This window comes from Cyberlindnera jadinii (genome assembly GCF_001661405.1).
Source record: "Cyberlindnera jadinii NRRL Y-1542 unplaced genomic scaffold CYBJAscaffold_2, whole genome shotgun sequence".
In the NCBI taxonomy this organism is placed as follows: Eukaryota; Fungi; Ascomycota; class Saccharomycetes; order Phaffomycetales; family Wickerhamomycetaceae; genus Williopsis; species Williopsis jadinii.
Genome location: NW_017963653.1, coordinates 191806 through 210348, shown reverse-complemented (window position 1 = coordinate 210348; position 18543 = coordinate 191806). Strand labels below are relative to the sequence as shown.

The window sequence follows — 18543 nt, the reverse complement described above, 5'->3', positions numbered from 1 at the left end:
AATCTACCGGCAGTGACGATACAAAGAACACACATGTTGCTAAATCGAAGCAGAAGAAGAAACGTAGTGTTTCAACAAATGAACACCAGGACCAGGTGTTACCTCCAGCAAAAAAGTCTAAGAAATCAAAAGACACTCTTTTATCTCATCCACATATCGAAGAAGCCAACAAAACCGAGACAGTAAAGGATAAAATACTACCATCTAAAGCTGTTGATAAATCTCTTGCACAGTCTGTGCATTCTAAATCCGATCCAGGTTCTAAGTCTAAGCAACAAGTGGAGAAGAAATACGAAAAACCGATTATTGAAAAACTACCTCGTCACGATCCAGAAGTGGTCTCTAAGAGTGTGGAGCACAACGAGAAAGTGGTCCATGAGAAGCAAGAAGATGAGTCGAAGCCAAAGCTTTCTAGCGATGAGGAAGCAATATCACGTTTGAAAAGAAGTGAAGAGGAAGAAGAAAAGAGAAAAGCTGCTCTACTGAAGGAAGAGCAGGAAAGAAAGGAACGTCTCATAAGGGAAGAGCAAGAGAAGAAAGAGGCCGAATTAAGAGCCGAACAGGAGCGTAAAAGGGAAGAAGAGTTTGCAGCCAAACGCAATGCTGAAGCAGAACGTCGCAAGCAGCAGTTCCTCTCTGATCTTCAAGCTGGTAATAAGAGACACCAGGAAAAGTTACAGGAGCTAGAACGTCAAAACGAGGAGCGTAAAAAGAGACAACTGGAAGAACTTGCAGCCAAGAAGAAAGAAGAAGAAAGGCAACGCGAACTCATGTCCAAGAAGGGCGAAGAGGAGAGAAGACAAAGTATTAGAGAAAAGTATCCAACAGGATTGAGAAACATGACTTTTTCTGAAACCGTTAGAAGCAGAGAGGATGTTGTGCAATTCTTACCTCTATATGTTGTTTCATTACATGGTGTTAAACACATCATTGATTTCCATCTGATCATCATTTTGGGTCTAGAGAGCTTTCTTGAAAAGTATTCTGATCGATTCTCATCAACGAAGCCACTAACCCTTGATCAAAAGCGTTCGATTTTCAACTTTTATTACCCTTTTTGCGCATCTCCATCACTTCTCTATGCAGACCAGACACATTCGAACTTCACTGAAGAAATGGCCAAGTTTGGAAATCTACGGATTCAATGGTTGAAGCTTGACGAGGTGTTACTTTTTTTGAAGGATGAATTCCCGGAACTTGAACCTGTTGTGTCTTCTAGAACTCTGGAACTTGACATTCATTTTGATAATGCCAACTCTGAAGTAATAAAACCACCTGTTATTAGTCCATCAGCGTTACCACCACCTACTTTCCGCAATGCCTCTCGTCTTCCATTAAGATTGAGATCGAGACCTGCAATCGTCAAGACGTTAAACCGTTTGAGAAAAATATGGTGATATTATGTGTAACGCTGATGCTTATGGTATATAACTTGACATTAATTTAACGATGAATCAATAGCGTGCTATTGCATATGTGGTATGAAGTATAACTAGCTGTAGTTTACCTATCTAGGGAGCGCACGCTGTTCAACATCATTCGAACCTCAACCCCATGGTCTGTTAAAGAGTTATCACTCTGTAACACTGTCCTTTTAATGCTTGATCTGATTTGATCTTTGTAACTTATCAGACTCTTTGCTACTGGGCCACCCCTTTGCATGGTTTCTCTCATCTTTGGTTCGAATTTCTTTGCAAAATTTCTCCAGAATACAGATAATAAAGAGTCCAATTCAAAAGATTGCAGTAATTCTGAAAGTAAAGTCTTATCGGATTGTAGTGTTGTATCGTGTAAGTAGCCGGATAATTTCAGTACAAACTTTGCCCTCGTCAACACTTGTTCGAGGGCTGTCGATATGTTTCTTGGCGAGGTCAAAACCCTTACTAATGTATTCACTGATATGGTGACCTCATTTGAGAGTATTGTCTTGAGAGTATCAAGAGTGTATTGTTGATCCAACGCATACAGTGCCTTCAGATAAGACATCGAAGTCGAGTCCAAGTTTTTGTCTGAGATTGCTCGAGCCTGGGTGGTAATCAGCTCTTTCAGCTCCAACTTTTGTTTAAAATCCACGGGTTCGTAGTCACGGATAATCTTTAGAGACTTCAGATTTGGATTCTCCGCAAGATGTTTATCCAATTGGTTGTGTAAGTTAGCCAATTTCAACAACGTACTTGAGTGCTTTGACGTTGTCGACAAGAACTGCGGTGCTGATTGCAATTCCTGGATCTGTTGGATCAGCAAGAGGAAATGCGTCACTGATCTCAGCAAGAATGAGGTGGTGTGGACCTTTTTCAACACCTCTTGAGTCTTCAATGCCTTGTTGTAGGGAGTCAGCAGGTCCTTCTGGATACGATCATACGACGAGGTGATATGTGTTAAAGGCTGGTCTAGCTGCTCAAACATTTGCTTTGTAGCCATATCGACCCTAATCTCGTTGATCAACGAGCCATGTTCCTCTGCGCTGACCTTTTCCATCTGTAGCTCCAGGTTGTTTATATCGAATCTTACCCTCTTTATCGACGTTGAGATATCCAATTCTTTACGAGACGAGTTCGTTGCAATGAGTAGGTCGTTCGCAAACCCCTTAGCATCGAACCCATCCTCTATTAATCCCTCGTAGTCCTCCATTTGCTCGCTTCCAGTCCTCATTCAGTGGGACATAATCTGACACTACGTTTCAACGCTGTTGTTACCTTCGGTGCTAAGCCAGTGTGTGCGTTGCCCCGACCGCTTTAGCGATAGGCGCAACAAACATAACCGCGGTCTTCCTTCTGGATAGCTGGAAGGTAGGGTAACACAGGATTGCGGAAGATGCCCATCTTTTCCAACCTCATTGCTACCATACGCAAATTGTGTGAATATACATCTACGAGATTTGGCCCGTTCGTAGGACGAAGAACTATAGAAGAGAAGCTGCGATAAACGACTGGCTTTTTTAGTGCTTCCTTGTTCTACCCAGCTCCCTCTGCTTTCTTCGATGGAATAAACAGCTGAAAAGTAAATAGTCTTATTTCTATACGAAGATGCCATGGAAACTGTCTTCCCTCATTTTTTTAGTTCCTGGAAACCAAGTCTTATTCCCCCGGTGATTGATAACTCCATAAACTTTCTGAAAATCCCCGTGTCTCCGTTGGCGGGGCCTCCCGCTGGCTGACTGCTTTCTCTTTTTTTGTGTGCTGGCGGGAGGGACCTCCCCAAAAGTTTGCTCTGTACGCTGCGTGTCAATTTCCCCGTCTCTTTAGCTAATAAAAACTTCTAGTGGGAGGTTTAAACAGGCGGACGACGGACGGTAGGCGCGCACACACAAAAATAAGAAAGCAAAACCACAGCTGCTTACAGCGAAAAGAAATTTTTAGACGGAGCGAACAAGCTGGGAAAAAAGACCCAACGTCACCTTTCTTCCTCACTTTTCCTTTCCTTTTTTTCTCTTTCCTTCTTTTTGACAACGAAAATAATTTACCACAAGTGCAAAACAACAAACATCAACAACAAACAAGAACCCACGTACCCCCTTTTTTCCCACTCCTGATAAAGTATACACACGGCGGCTGTTACTATTTACGCGGCGGTTAAGGAAAAGGATTCGATAGATCAGAGACAAGAGAGATTGTCTGTGTTTTTCCCTCGATTCCGGTTGGTTGGTTCCCATCGTTTATTTGATTTCAGCGGAGGGGTTTATTGTTTACAAACTCCTGTGTCTGTCATAGGTTGATAATCATTGTGTGTGTGTACTTCTTCCACTTCTGTTTCATTACAGCGCACGCGTTAGCCAGAAACCCAAGATGAGTCTTTCAAGACCTCCTGACACAGCGATGGACCTCAGGGTTGGAAGAAAGTTCCGTATCGGGCGAAAGATTGGAAGCGGGTCCTTTGGTGACATCTATCTGGGAACAAACATCGTATCCGGCGAACACGTTGCGATCAAGTTGGAGAGCGTTAATGCAAGACACCCTCAGTTGGAGTATGAGGCGAGGGTTTACAAGGCGTTGAGTGGTGGTGTCGGTATCCCGTTTGTAAGATGGTATGGACGTGAGTGCGATTATAACGCCATGGTTATGGACCTTTTGGGCCCCTCTTTGGAAGATTTGTTCAACTACTGTAACAGAAAATTCTCATACAAGACGGTCCTACTCCTCGCTGACCAACTGTTGTGCCGCATGGAGTACCTCCATGCAAGATGCTTCATACACAGAGATGTCAAACCGGATAACTTTTTAATGGGGATTGGCAAAAGAGGTTCTCAGGTTAACGTTATCGATTTTGGTTTGGCTAAGAAGTTTAGAGATCCAAGAACACATCTCCATATCCCTTATAGGGAGAATAAGAACTTGACAGGTACTGCGAGATATGCAAGTATAAACACACATCTGGGTATCGAACAATCAAGAAGGGATGACTTGGAGAGTTTGGGCTATGTGTTAATATATTTCTGTAGGGGCTCTCTACCATGGCAAGGCTTGAAAGCTGCGACAAAGAGACAGAAGTACGACCGTATCATGGAGAAGAAAATGTCAACACCTGCTGATCTGTTGGGAAGAGGGTTACCTGTGGAGTTTGTCCATTACTTGAATTACACAAGATCACTCAGATTTGAAGATAAGCCAGACTACACGTACTTGCGCAGACTCTTTAGGGATCTCTTTGTCAGAGAAGGTTACAAGTATGACTACGTATTTGACTGGGCAGTTCAGAAGAAGCAACAACAGATGTTGGCTCCAAAGGATGCCGAGGATGAGCAGAACAAAAAGGACCAATCTCAACAAAAACCACAGCAACAACAACAACCAGTATCACAGCAGCATCAACAATTACAACAACAAGCACAACCACAGCAGCAGCAACAACAACAACAACAACAACAACAACAACAACAATACATTGCAGAGCATGACCAACTCTTTACACAACAAGGCCAACAATTAGCACAACAACCGGACCCACAAAGTTCACTGGCAAGTAGACAGAAGGATGTGAATGATAAGCAAGATGAGTATTATCGTGATGCTCTCAGAGCAAGACAACAACCACTTGCAGGAAAGGGCACTTTAACTCGTGACGATCAAACACGTATAGCTGGATGGAACAACGAGACCGTTACTCAACAACAGCCTCCGGAAGACGAGATCTATCAGGATACCTCGAAGAAGGAGCCATTACCTCAACCACAAGTTAATCATAACCAGCAATGGCTATGATGGTATTAACAGGTCTATATTATTCCATTTGGTTTCTTCCCTCTTCTTTGTTCCCACGTCAATTGGTTTCAATCTATTTCTCCTCGCGCCTCTCCCTCCATCCTTCTTTTTTTTCTCTTTGTAAAACTTACCAATTGAACGTCTCTTTTCTATTCTCCTTTCATTTCGTTGCATTCCCTTACTTCCATCTTGACTTTTTTACTATTAGAATATATATGTAATTACTCATTCAAGAGTAAATTTGATGGACTGTTCCGATATTGTTGGTTGATATAGTTGGTGCTTCTTTCTGCTGGCTAAATGTGGTTTGGCCCACAGATTCGTTTATGATGTTTTTGTCAATTTTCTTCTCCACAAAAGTGGTCTGGGACTTCAGCAAAGGCATTTTTCAGCCAAATGTTTAGTCATCAATTGCCGTTATAAAAAAGACTTGGAAAGGGTTTTACTATGAACCGACTTCAACAAGTGAGCGGACATCTAACCAACAGTATGACTGGCTGTAGTGATAAGGATAGTTCTATCTTCTTCGGACAGGACACTGTGAACAGGGTGTCATTCCTACGTGAAGATGCGGACTTTATTGAATTGGCTCTGAGAGAAGGCAGCTCAAAGATTCTTGTTATGAGCAATGGCGCCCCAGCTGGGACGGTTGAAGGAGCAGAATTGATATACGCTACGTTTAAGGATTTCGAGGAGCTGTTAAACACATGGATTGTTAACAACAGAAGGGGTGTTGCAGCTGATGAGGTCCGTGTTGCATTTCTCGGCATTGATGAATCGCAAGATGGGATTAAATACAAGCAGTATTCAGGCTTAGCATTCTTTGCAGTTGATTTGACAACCAACGAGCATGCGTTGAACGAGTTCCTCAAGGCGAAGGAAGCAACACTGTATAAAGATAGAGGCACAATCTTCCATCTGGGTAACTTTGACGCTTCGATGATGAGCCATGGGAAGATGTACTTGGACTGGATGAACCGTATTAGATTCTGTGCAGGCTGTGGTTCAAAAACGCTTGCTATACACGCAGGCACTAAGATGTTATGCTCCTCCACAGATGACCAGAACTGTCCTGTGAAGACCGCAACCGTGTCAAATGTCTCATTCCCAAGAACTGATCCAGTGGTTATCTCTGCTATAGTTACAAGGGACCACAGTAAAGTGCTATTGGGTCGCGGGGAGAGATTCCCTGGTAACATGTACAGCTGTATAGCTGGATTCCTAGAACCGTCTGAGACGATTGAGGTTGCATCCATGAGAGAAGCATGGGAGGAAACTGGTGTTAGAGGAACAGAGGTTCAAATCATCAAGAGTCAGCCTTGGCCTTATCCCGCAAACTTGATGATTGGATGTGTCATTTATGTGGATCCAAATGGTGTCAATGAAGTTATACATCTGGGACATGATCCAGAATTGGCCGATGCTAAATGGTTTAGTATTGAAGAGATCAAACACTTGGAAAATGGTGGTACAGCAGATTGGACATTACCACCAAAACAGGCAATTGCACGTAGCTTGATCCAATACGTCATTGAACAGCACTCCAAAGCTACGAAATAGATTTAGATATGGAACAATATAGATTCATAGTTCTAGGACTTCACTGATAAATTTGTTCTCTTGGATTTCACTCTTGTATTCGGTTTGAACGAGTTGCCTCAATTTGGTAACGACTTCATCACTTGGGTCGGTGTCCAGATCAACTGTTGCTCTCCATTGTTTTAGTATCTTCCTTAGGAGTTTGGAACCTTCCTCTATCTCTTTACTGGTGCACTTGGTCCTCTTATCACTGACATATGGATCGTCCTTGTTGTCATTTTCACCCTCTAACTCGGACGCTTTCCTTTTGGCCATAGAAATGATTTTATGGGGAAATTTGACAACTTCAGCAACATGAATACCGAAAGATTGATCGGAAATACCAGGTTCCACTTTGTACAAAAGTGTGATATCTTCTGTGTTGTGGGACTCACCAACGTGGGCTACAACATGTAAGTTCTTAACTGTTGGAACAGTCTCTGAAAGCCTGGTAAGTTCATGGAAATGTGTTGCGAACAGCGTAAAGCAGTGCAAGTTCTGAGAGATATGCTCAGAGATGGCCCACGCAAGTCCAAACCCATCATAAGTACTTGTACCTCTTCCAAGCTCGTCAATAATGATCAATGAGTTCGTTGTAGCTGTTTTCAAGATCGATGCAGTTTCGAGCATTTCAACCATAAATGTTGATACACCTTTCAATTGGGAGTCACCGGCACCGATTCTTGCAAGTATAGCATCAATAACACATAACTCTGCCTCGCTAGCTGGAACGAAACACCCTATCTGTGCCATAAGAGAAATAACTCCAAGCTGACGAATGTACGTCGATTTACCACCCATATTTGGACCTGTTATAATCAAGAATTCTGTTTCAGACTTGATTAACTCATAATCATTAGCAATGAATGTAACTTCATCTTGCATTTCAACACATGGGTGTCTAGCCTCCTTCAGAATTGTACGTCCAACGTTAGAATTGAGACCATGCATTTTTGGACGAACATAAGCAACAGGTGCATAGGCAGATACATGTGCAAAAGATACAATAACATCCAGGTTTGCTAACACCAATGACAGACTTTCCAAAACTGGGGCATAAGTCACAGTGATGGAGACAATTTCCTTCACCAGAGACGATTGTTGACGAGCATACTTATGTTGAATGTCAATACTCTCTGCACTAATCTCTCGCATAGTCTCAGTGGTGAAGAATACACCAGCCTTGACTGTTTGTAATTCGATAAACTCAGGCTTACCTCTAATGGAACGTTCCTCGGTACGGGTAAGTCTCATACACCAACCGTGGTTTGGGTGCAGTTCAAGTTTCAGCTTCTTATCAGGGTCCAGGCCAAGTTCTTGAGCAACTTCTTGGTGAATTGATCTGATTTCATCTTCAATGTTGTCCAACCTTTGTCTGTACTCCAAGAGCTGCTCGTCATAATCTGGCTTAATGACAAACTCATGACGCTCCAAGCTGTCCAAGTCAACAGTGGTTTCCACCATTTCTTGAAGTTTCATCAGTGGTTCATAACATCTCTTAATCTCCGTTGTCCATGTTACATCAACCAGGATCTGTAGCTCCTCATCAGTAATACTATTTTGCTTTGACTCCAATAAATCTATGATATCTGCCACTTTAATCAAGAACTGATAGATTCTTACAACGTCTTCCAGATTTGCATGTTTAGACTTGGCAAGCTTCTTGTTCAGCCTTCTGATATCTGGGATCGAAGGCAACAGATCAGATTGTAAAGTTGATCTCATCTCAGTATCCTCTATCAACAATTCAACCAATTGATGACGTGCTGTAATGTCATCGACATCCACAAGTGGCTGTTTAATCCATTGGTGTAACAATCTAACACCACCGACACTTTTACAATGGTTAAGGAGATCAAAGACACTAGAGTTCTTCCCACTGTTGTTTGTTTTACTGGCTGGCAGGAGATTCAAAGACTTCACTGCTGACGAATCTAATTTCATGAATTGGTTAAGTGCGTGAGGTTTCAGCTTGAAGGCACCAAAGTTAGAGTCATCAGTAAGGAGCCCCAAATACCTAATTATGGCCGCTGCTGCACCCAATCCAATGATGCTTTTTGCCTCTTCTCCAACAGACAGTGCAAGATCGTCGCCTACAAGTCTCGTCAAGTCCTGTTCGACGTCATTGGTGTTGAAGTCAGACGGCTTCACCTGTGTAATTCTTGGACCACATCTTTCAATTAACCCAGCCAGCTTAACGAAATCGGGATCTTCAATTGAATTCGGTTGTTGGATGATAACCTCCTTTGCATCAATCTGGATTAAGAAACTCTCCAGATTTGAATACAAATCGTTGTCCAAGAACTCCGAGACACTGATTTCCTTAGCGTTCGTGTCGACGAAGCAGAACCCGATTGTCTTACCGTCAGCTTTGTTGGACACTTTCAACGATACAACGACTAGTGCGCTCTCGACTTCAGAAGAGTTGAACAAGTCCTCAACTGCTTCAATATTACCTGGCGATGCAAACTTGATGAGGTTCCAAGCCTTATCGTAGAATTCAATCTTGAGGCCCTTTTCAAACAGACACTGTTGCAACAAGTTTGAAAGTACAGCTGGCGATACAGTGACGTACTCCACGCCTTGTGCCTCTTTAATGACACTGGTTGTCCTATAGATCAACTCAGCAACAAATCTCGCGTCCTCGGCAAAGACCGAGTAGTAATCACCCTTATCCACAATACGGATCGTGTTCTCCTGTTTCGGCTCCAGCTTCTGAAACTTCCTATAGAAGCTTCTCTCATCCGCAGTGTCTGAGAACTTGAGCTCTGGCCTTGTACTGCTCATGCTTTGTTTGCACTGCCTTTCCTGTTCTAACTTGTTGATGTTGGGAGTGGAAAGCAAAACAAAAGCAGACGCGTCGCCAAAAAAGTTCGTGTACCACTTGGTTTTCTGTTTGTTGCGCGTCTTCCGTTTTAGGCTGCAGCTTTTTGGGACCATCCCAAAAAGAGGGTAAAAACCTATCATTAAACTAAACATCAAATCTATCTAAATGTGAATAAATGTTGTGGAGAGTGTGGTGTTTATGAGAAATCTATGCAGTGATCTCATCGACGGAATCGTCATCATCATCCTTATGGTATAAAAAGAACTGGACAAAGATGACAAAATCCATCGAGAGCGTACCGATCGATCCGGTTAGCCAACTTGATTGCACCAGTAAGTAGTATGGATCAATGCTAATGGAGAGGATGGAGATGACATATGTCAAGTTACCCAGGCATGCGCATAAGAAGAACAAAAATGAAATGCCTTCACACGATTTTCTCTTGTAGTTCAACAGGATCTGCGGTAAGCGTGAGCCCAGGTACAACGCAGCAGAGAGCCAACCAAAGAACTGGGCCATTGGGTCAAATGTCAAGTCCGGCTCCTTAAGGTCATCATCCGGCTTATAAGTGAAGTACCAACCCAACACACCGGACAGTATCACAAGCGCAATCAAAGAGCCCTGTACCATCAACGAGCGTTTCGATTCCTGTGGATGTCTGCCTCTTTGGCGCTCTGCATCCGTGGAGGAGCACGAATCCTCGTCTCCAAACACGTCTTCTCTAATCTCGTCGTACATGTTCTCCGTGAGAGGATTAGCAGGCGATAGGTGCACCGGATCAACGTTCGAGCCGTCGCCGTAGAGGTATATCTGGAAAAGCAGGATCAGGTCAGCCACGGTGTAGTATACAGCCAATATGATCATCGTTGGCAAGACGTGCTGTAGCACTGCCCCCAGCACGTTGAAGACATCACCAGCCAACCACAGCACAACGAATAACAACGATAGGCCTTCCGAACTTTGGCGCATCCACTGAGCATTCAACAACTTGTTAGCACGACACACGGTGAGTCACAGAGAACAATAGTAACATACGTTTTCATAGATTTGCGGCATGAACACAATCAGCCAGAACGAAATCGATATAGACCTGGGAAACCTGGGGTTAGTACTGGCCGTAATAAACAGGCATACACCGCTGAATCAACCATGGACGACATACCCAGTGATACCGCTGATCGCGCGGTTATCAATCACAACATGCGAGAAATGGCTCATGGTGTCTACGTCAGATGTGTCTGACTCGAGTGGCTTGTGCTGTGATGAAGAGGACTGAAGAGAATGGAGAAGAGGAAAAAGAGATGAAAAGTCTTTCGAGAAATGCGATGAGTCGTCGTTTCTATGCAGCGGGCGAGTCTCGGGAAAATCCCCTGGGAAACACAGAGAAAAAGAAAAGAGGAAAGAGGAGACCAAGATGACGACAAAATATGCCTATAATGGGTATATTTCCTGAAAGGGTGTTTGCGCTTTGGCACTTCCCTTTTGGGTCATCTGCGCAATTACTGTATTGGGAACAGCCCGTACGGTGCTGCCCATACGAAGCGCCACGCCTACTCAGGCAGACAGTGCTGTTACTCTGATGCCGACCCACTGAATTTTGACAGACGGACAGCAGTGGGAAAACGTGCACATTAGGTTTTATGTCTCACAACTTCAGCAGCCATACGTATATATATGGAAGATCTTAGACAAAGTTTCCACTGTTGTTGAACGTTCATCATCCCTTGTCCCCCCTTTTTTGGATCAATTCTTCTTTGTTCCTTATTCAAGAGAAGGAGAAGAACGAGACATACGCAGAAATGACACACAACCAGTTTAATCCACTGATTGCAGCGCACAGAGGGTATGTGTGGTGTTATTATGGTCAGCAGTGTCTGTGACAATGTCGCTATCGTATCCACAGGTTGTGTATTGTCTGTGAGACAGCTGATCGGTCCGAAGTCTTGTTATATTAACACAATTGGTCGCTTCACCAGGTATAAATCCAAATACGCAGAGAACACCATTGCTGCGTTCCAAGGAGCCATTGACGCCGGCGCAAAGTGTATAGAAACGGGTGAGTGTAGCTCTACCTTCTCCATCTCCTTTCTCAATAGGGGGTTTCTTCTGGAATACGATCATGGACTAACCAACGGCTCATTCAGACGTTCAATTGAGTGGTGATGGCACCGTCATGATCAACCATGTGAGTTTGGTATAGTGGTTCTGCCGCTTTTATATCCACACGTCTCGAACTAACATCGGACCAGGATCCACGTACGGGTCGAAACTATGATAAAGATCTAGTCATTGGAGAAAGCACGCTGGAGGAGCTCAAACAGTTGAAGAACTTGCAGGATCCGGCACTGAGGTTACTCACTTTCAAGGAGTTTCTCGAGTGGGCTGTTGAGCAACCGGAGGAGACCAAAATCATGCTTGACATCAAGGCTAATAACTCGATTATGGTCTTAGCTGTCATGCAGCGTATAATGTTGGAGGTGAAGGGCGATCTGGCATATTGGAGACGGAAGCTCATCTTTGGCTTCTGGACCTTGGAGTTCTACGAATATGCGTACAATGCAGGGTTCATATACGGGTTTGAAGTCATCAACATCACCTTTTCTCCAACCATTGCCAAACGATTCATCGAATACTCGTTGACCCTACCAAAGGAGTTCCAATTGCGTGCGATTTCCCTGATTCTCGTTGCCACATACGCCTCCGAGTTCAAGCAACTCCACGAGGAATTGATGATCCCCAACGGACTAGACCTGTATCTGTGGACACTGAACACCCAGGCCGACTTCGATCTCGGCTACCGCTTGGATTGCAAATCCTTCATCACTGACGACCCCATTGCGGCGCAAGCTGCTGTAGAGGCTCTTCAAAGAGGAGGCACTACGGGCGACAACGAGGTTAACTATGACGCGCCTCACCTGTTCTCCCTTGCTGGTGCTACGCTTGGCCTGAGATTTGGTCTCTTCCGGGTGTTTGAGTTCTGCGTGTTGAACAACCTCATGAGATTCGCCCTCATACAGGGCGCTCTTCGGTTCATCTTCAAGAATTTTGTTGCGAAAGGCCAGAAATGAAGCGTCTGCGTGTGTATTAGCTTACGTTGAATGGAACGGATTGGTGTTTTGGAGATGTAGATGAATCCCTGTACTGCTGTTGCTGCCACTGCCACCGCTACTGCTACAGTCACCGCCATTGCCACTGCCACCGCTACTGCTACCGCCCCCTGTCTAAGCTGCGCTCCCACCGCTCCCACCGCTCAAAACTCGCATGCAGTTCACCGCGCCGCTGTTTCATATCCACATTCCCTACCGCTTCGCTTGCCTAGCTTTCTCCCATATAAAAGCGAAAATAGACACAAAATTGGGGCAACGCAACTTTTCAAAGGGGCAATCCTCCTCTTGAACGGAAAAACCTGCATACCAAACCACCAATTCCTTGACGTTTGACCAGAAATCCCCGTTTCAGCGCACTTCCTACGCATACAAATTCCAGCGTGTGTTTTTCCTCTCTCGTTCTGGCCATTTTCTTTTTTTAACAAGGTCGTTTCCTCTCTCGTTTTCAGGCACTGTGAACAAGGCTTTCAGGTTACACAAACACATCATCACCATAAAATGATCAAGGTAAGCATTCCACTTCTTTTTTGCTATGCCGACGGCTTATAGCTTCTCTTTATGAGCAGCACCGCTATTCGCAGACAGGGGCTGTTTGCCCCGTCACCGTCACAGCTTTGCTTAGCTATAGCAACGGGCAGGTGGTGCGATCGAGGCACACGGTAGGGCTTTACGGCCTCGTGTGTGAGGTTCTCTCTCCGTGTGCTGTGAGCGTGTGCGAGCGTGTGCGAGCGTGTGTGTGCTTGCTTATTTTTAGACGGTTGTTTGAGCGATGTCGAAGTTGTCTCCTTGGAGCTCTTCCTGGTCTTCCCATACGAGGCATAGCGCTTGGGACGTAAAGCTGGGACATAGCACTTCAATATGAGTCGTTTACTAACATCGCCAATGAAGGGCCTGAGAAAGTCGCTGAGGGACAAGTCCAAGTCGTCACACTCGTCGATCTCGTCGCCGATCAGCGACCGGATGGCGTCCATCTCATCCATAAACGACTTGAAGATTGGAACCAGCAACCTGCTCCAATCTCCAAAGAAGGTTATCAAGGCTCTGTACGACTATACACCACAAGGCCCGGGCGAATTGGCCTTCTCGAAAGGTGACTTCTTTCACGTGATTGGCAACGAAGACGACCCTGAGTGGTACGAGGCCTGTAACCCTTCAAAGAATCAAAGAGGAATGGTCCCGGTGCCTTACTTCGAAACATTTGATAAGACAAGACCACCAACGACGAAGAATTCATCATCGCCTTCGAAGGTTTCACGTTCTTCGAAGAAGCTGTCCACCGACTCAATGCCAGTGTCGATTTCTTCAAAGTCATCCTCTTCAAATACGCTCTATGCCATTGTCTTGTACGATTTCAAAGCTGAACGCTCTGATGAGCTGGACATAATTGCCGGCGAGAATATCATATTATGTGCTCATCATGAATATGAGTGGTTTATAGCCAAGCCTATTGATAGATTGGGAGGACCCGGTTTGGTCCCAGTGAGCTACGTATCCGTGATTGATATCTTGACCGGGAATTCGACGGGCAATAACGTGGTTGATGATATTACCAGTGCAAACTTACCCACAGTGGAACAGTGGAAGTCGAGAAATGCCAAGTATAAGGCTTCTTCAATCCCATTGGGCAACGTTGATGAAACAACTACAGGATCTCCACAGGTTCAGCAGCAAGAACAACAGCAACAACAGCCATTCTTACATGCACGTAATCCTTCAAGGTCCTCAAGACGTTCACAATTGGCCTTTTCACAATCACAGTCACAAATAGCAATAACGCCTGATGCTGATATCGTTGTTAACGACTCTCTACCTTATATCGTTGACGCAACAGTGGATTCGTTTTACGTCGACAATGGAAGGTACTGGTTTCACATAAATGCGGAACTTAGTAACGGAGAGCTGAGATCTTTGTGCCGTTACTACGAAGACTTCTACGATTTCCAGATTAGATTGTTGGAGCTGTTCCCTGCAGAGGCCGGTAGATCTTCACAGTCGCAAAAGAGAATACTGCCTTTCATTCCAGGTCCATTAACATACGTGACTGATAAAATAACAAAGAAGAGACAAGTTGACTTGAATGAATACGTTAAAGAATTGGTGGCGTTGCCTGTTTACGTGTCGCATTGCAATTTTGTCAAATCGTTATTCTCCATCAAGAATGAATTAGATCGGGTACTCGAAAGTTCAAATCTTGACTTGCAAGACGATGACAGAGAAAGAACGATTGTTAAGAATGAATCTATCAAGACTCTCAACTTGGAGAGACAACCAACGTCACAGAAGCTGAAATTCTACTACAAGGATGATATATTTGCATTGCTCTTGTCTCGCGATACAACATTGGCTACGCTCCGTAAGAAAGTTTCTACAAGAATCCATGACGAAGAGGGACAAACTTCGTTCCGTATTTATACAAGAATAGGTGAAGACAAGGGAGAAGAAGTCCTTAATGATGAAGATGTTCAAAATGTGCTGAATCAAAAGTTGAAGATGATAATTGAAGATGAATGAACAACCACCTTCACAAGATGTTGTAAATAATTCCACAGGATGATGTATTATTAATAATTTTATTTACACTTTTATTGATGTGAGTACTAGTTTCAAGATCTATGTGTATGTTTAAATCCTTATTTATGTTGTGCAACCAGTGTTTGATAGTCCTGGTACATTTCCTTCAATTGCGAGATGGTCAAATCTTCAAATTGCTTGCCTTTGAATTTGCTGTAGTCAACAGACGATGCATTCGACGCCGTTGTGGAAAGATTTGACAGTGGTGTTTCGTTCAAGTTGAGTTGACTTCTAACACGTTGTTGTAAAGAATTTGTTCTGGATCTAACACGTCCTGTAAAGGTATTTGTAGATGTAGTGGATGTTGTCACTGTTGGGGTCTTCTCAGATGAGTTTCTCCATTTCATAACACCTGCAGCCAATCTATTCAAGGGGTTATAACTCTCTTCGTCTACTGTAGAAGCGACTTGTTCATGTACTGGTGAAGGGGAGGAAAACCTGTTGATCATGGACTTGATGCCTGAATCAAGTGCATACCCGATAGATCTTGTTGGGGTTGGGGAAACTTTGGCGTCAGGGTGTGATTTCAAGACGAGTGGTGTCTTGAGAAAATGGCAGTCCTCTTCTGAAATCTCTGAAAGGTCATATTCATCTTCAGTCAGGTCCAAAGACTGGATATACATCAGCGCAGCCTCATAGTTTGTGAGGCAATAGAGCGAGTCTTCAACCAATAGAGAATGTTTCCTGAACCTTTTGATGTACATCAAGTTCAAGTAGAAGTCAACGTCATCCTCGTTCACCAGTATGAGGTAAATCAGTATCGGCAATATGTAATCGCCATCAACATGGGAAACCTGCTTCAACAGTGTAGAGTTGATGGAGGCATGGATCGACAGGAGAACGTCAAGCTTATCACACGGTGTTTTCAAGTGACAAAGCTCGCTAAATATATGGGAGACAGAGTCCAGCTCGGGCGTCAACTTCATGTTGACGTCCAGCAACTTGCAGTAGTCCAAATCTTTGATCCTCTTCATGAGGGATATCTTCTTCTTGATGTAGTTGTTTATCTCAACATCCTCGGGGAACTTGTTGAATAGCTTGTCAAACAACGAGGTGCAGATATCATCTTCGCCCAGCTGTACATACCTCCGTATCTTCAAGTGCACTTGTAGTAAAATCTTCTTCCTCTGCACTTGCTCCTCAGCTGTCAACATCTCAATCTCCTTGAGTCTATTTTTGTAATACACGGACCCTTTGACAAAGAGGTCCACTCTATACTGGAACATCTGATAGAAGTCCTGGAACATGTCGCTGAGCTGTTCAGCTGTGAGCGGTTTGTTGTACTTTGGCTGCTGGACATCGTGCAAGAACTGGGACACCAACTGCTGCAACTCAGGCACCAACTGTTGAGGTAGCTCCACCGATACGCTGCTTTCATCAACGGCTATGGACTCTTCGCTTGTGGCGTGCAAGGGATCCGTGAAAGGCTCAGCAGTTGATCCCTCCGCTGACTCCCCTGCTACAAACGTGCCCTTGGTCGGTGGTGTATGCAACATTGCTTCCTGACGATATCAATGACGGCTTTCAAGCACTAGCAAGGCAAGGTTTCTGGAATATTCCAAGGAATCATTCAAAACTGATAGTCGATTGGCTGTGCTCTCTGTGTGCGATGCGTGTCTGCGTAATTCTGCCCCTTCTCGGCACGCCAGAAACGCCAAAGGGAAAACTCCCCCCGGAGGTTGTGTAGGTGGACTTGTTATAAAACGCATTGCACTTGGTATCAACGGGTTTCTCTCCAATTCGATGCGTTGAGTCTCTCTAGCTCCTTTGAGACAGTCTGGGATGGAAGAGCGATGAAAAGAAGAACAAGTTCGGCACCAACAATAGATGACATAAGACAGTACAACATCAAGAGACAGAGGGTGTTGGAGGACTTCTCATTGCTGGAGTTACAGAACTCTGGTAGACTGTCGCCGAGCCAGATACACAGGCCCATATCCTCAGCGCACAAGGAGTATATCCCCAGCATCGATGAGTTCTTGTTGCTGAACCAGGACGACGCCGATGTCCTGGAGTCGTCGAAGTACATTGATGATTTCAACGCGGTTGAGGCTGATCAGCTGGTGATTCCTGACCTGTCCCTCATTCCGATGACCAAAGCTCAACTCCGGCAGCGTATTGGGAAAGTGAGGTCTTCAGACGATCGGAGATCGTTGGAAGACATCATCAGAGAATGTGACATAATGATGAATTGGGCCCTTGTGCCCTATGTTGACTATCGGCTGAATGTCTATCAGCACTGGGTGCGCTGGATGAGCTCCATTGACCCTGATGCTGAGATGGCCATCGATGACACACCCGACTTGGAGCCTCAGAACCCTCGCTTTGATAATGCACAGTGGAATGATGCGTATAAAGGAGGCTACTATGGAGGTGATACAGGTCAGATAAACATCCAGGGGCACCAATTCGACGATGACCATGCCACTGATGATGATGATGTGATGGACATCGACTGAAGCGCATTATATAAATCTAATGGTGAGTAAACGTATCCATCACGATTTCTTTTCTCTGCAGTTATGGAAAGAACTACAGTATTAAATTGGATTAAAGTAAACATTAACAAGACTGAGAAATGAAGAACGACAAACGATTATTATAAATATAAGACTGATTGGTGAATGACCCTGAAAGGTAGAACGGGGAAAGAGAAGTGAATGTAGATGAGAGGTTCAGATTAACAATATTAAACCTCTTGTTTTGGTTAAAGTCATGAAAGGGTCGTTAATATATCTCCACACAATAGGAGGGCACAGATAATCACAGTTCCTTTTTGTTCTTTTATGGAATTGGTGGGCCTTGGTTGAGGAAGTCGATAAAGTCGATATCTTCATCTTCCTCCTCGTCTGTGCTAGTGTTTCTCTTGCAAGATTGACAAGAGTCCACACCATTGCAAATATGATCGGGTTCGGTTTGAGAGTGTAAGAATTCATTAGGATCCAGCCCAGTGAGATCCATCTCTGGATGATTGGTTGCCTTCTCTGTAATCTGGAGATGATGTTCAGGGATGTGAAAGAGTGGTAATTTAGTAACCCAAAGACGCCATCTTGATATCTTATTGCTCTGTGCCACTGGTGTGTTTTCGTACGTCAATCTCCATGGCTTTTCACGATAGACAAAGACAAGTGTATCCACCAATCCGTTTAATGGCTGGACAAAAGAAACAAGGACCAGGATGGGATAGTTAAACTTTTTTTCGATTCTCAACGAATTTTGAATCATTGGGAAAATCCATAGAAGGAAATATGCGATTGGATAT

General features: G+C 44.2%; 9 protein-coding genes across 9 annotated transcripts; 5 read left to right on the top strand and 4 right to left on the bottom strand.

Annotated features, from left to right (window-relative positions):
- Positions 1-1090: 1090 nt before the first annotated feature.
- COG5 (Golgi transport complex subunit COG5) lies at positions 1091-2650 on the bottom strand. The gene has a single exon (XM_020214280.1). It carries the CDS (start codon positions 2629-2631, stop codon positions 1504-1506), a length of 1128 nt encoding a protein of 375 aa, XP_020072223.1. The 5' UTR covers positions 2632-2650; the 3' UTR covers positions 1091-1503.
- A 1165-nt stretch (positions 2651-3815) lies between these two features.
- HRR25 (serine/threonine protein kinase HRR25) lies at positions 3816-5198 on the top strand (the record flags this gene model as incomplete). The annotated part of the gene is made up of 2 exons (XM_020216793.1): positions 3816-4973; positions 5112-5198. 2 exons carry the CDS (start codon positions 3816-3818, stop codon positions 5196-5198), a joined length of 1245 nt encoding a protein of 414 aa, XP_020072222.1.
- A 489-nt stretch (positions 5199-5687) lies between these two features.
- Positions 5688-6758, top strand: CYBJADRAFT_160630 (NAD(+) diphosphatase; the record flags this gene model as incomplete). The annotated part of the gene is made up of 1 exon (XM_020213542.1): positions 5688-6758. One exon carries the CDS (start codon positions 5688-5690, stop codon positions 6756-6758), a length of 1071 nt encoding a protein of 356 aa, XP_020072221.1.
- Positions 6759-6896: 138 nt separating this feature from the next.
- MSH2 (mismatch repair ATPase MSH2) lies at positions 6897-9563 on the bottom strand (the record flags this gene model as incomplete). The annotated part of the gene is made up of 1 exon (XM_020213129.1): positions 6897-9563. A coding segment is annotated over one exon (2667 nt), but the record flags the coding sequence as incomplete, so codon positions are not given.
- Positions 9564-9694: 131 nt separating this feature from the next.
- YPQ1 (cationic amino acid transporter) lies at positions 9695-10876 on the bottom strand. The gene is made up of 3 exons (XM_020214279.1): positions 10766-10876; positions 10639-10693; positions 9695-10575 (listed from the first exon to the last, which is right to left on the bottom strand). The coding sequence occupies exons 1-3, from the start codon at positions 10819-10821 to the stop codon at positions 9811-9813; spliced, it is 876 nt and encodes a 291-aa protein (XP_020072219.1). The 5' UTR covers positions 10822-10876; the 3' UTR covers positions 9695-9810.
- Positions 10877-11580: 704 nt separating this feature from the next.
- On the top strand, positions 11581-12449 carry PGC1 (phosphatidylglycerol phospholipase; the record flags this gene model as incomplete). The annotated part of the gene is made up of 3 exons (XM_020212100.1): positions 11581-11659; positions 11748-11788; positions 11853-12449. Coding segments are annotated over 3 exons (717 nt in total), but the record flags the coding sequence as incomplete, so codon positions are not given.
- Positions 12450-13670: 1221 nt separating this feature from the next.
- Positions 13671-15221, top strand: BEM1 (phosphatidylinositol-3-phosphate-binding protein BEM1; the record flags this gene model as incomplete). The annotated part of the gene is made up of 2 exons (XM_020212482.1): positions 13671-14369; positions 14469-15221. The coding sequence occupies 2 exons, from the start codon at positions 13671-13673 to the stop codon at positions 15219-15221; spliced, it is 1452 nt and encodes a 483-aa protein (XP_020072217.1).
- A 59-nt stretch (positions 15222-15280) lies between these two features.
- MUK1 (guanine nucleotide exchange factor MUK1) lies at positions 15281-16925 on the bottom strand. Its single transcript, XM_020217692.1, has one exon. The coding sequence runs from the start codon at positions 16775-16777 to the stop codon at positions 15341-15343; it is 1437 nt and encodes a 478-aa protein (XP_020072216.1). The 5' UTR covers positions 16778-16925; the 3' UTR covers positions 15281-15340.
- Position 16926: 1 nt separating this feature from the next.
- CYBJADRAFT_40439 (uncharacterized protein) lies at positions 16927-17950 on the top strand. The gene is made up of 2 exons (XM_020217693.1): positions 16927-17762; positions 17858-17950. The coding sequence occupies exon 1, from the start codon at positions 17075-17077 to the stop codon at positions 17738-17740; it is 666 nt and encodes a 221-aa protein (XP_020072215.1). The 5' UTR covers positions 16927-17074; the 3' UTR covers positions 17741-17762; positions 17858-17950.
- Positions 17951-18543: the final 593 nt, after the last annotated feature.

What these genes read in the sequence shown, in the direction of transcription:
- YPQ1 (XM_020214279.1), bottom strand. Translation starts at nt 10,821, where the DNA reads ATGAGCCATTTCTCGCATGTTGTGATTGATAACCGCGCGATCAGCGGT. An exon ending in GCGATCAGCGGTATCACTGG is followed by an intron (nt 10,694 to 10,765) that starts GTATGTCGTCCA and finishes CAGGTTTCCCAG; the next exon opens with GTCTATATCGATTTCGTTCT. An exon ending in TGCCGCAAATCTATGAAAAC is followed by an intron (nt 10,576 to 10,638) that starts GTATGTTACTAT and finishes TTGAATGCTCAG; the next exon opens with TGGATGCGCCAAAGTTCGGA.
- CYBJADRAFT_40439 (XM_020217693.1), top strand. Translation starts at nt 17,075, where the DNA reads ATGAAAAGAAGAACAAGTTCGGCACCAACAATAGATGACATAAGACAG.
- MUK1 (XM_020217692.1), bottom strand. Translation starts at nt 16,777, where the DNA reads ATGTTGCATACACCACCGACCAAGGGCACGTTTGTAGCAGGGGAGTCA.
- COG5 (XM_020214280.1), bottom strand. Translation starts at nt 2,631, where the DNA reads ATGGAGGACTACGAGGGATTAATAGAGGATGGGTTCGATGCTAAGGGG.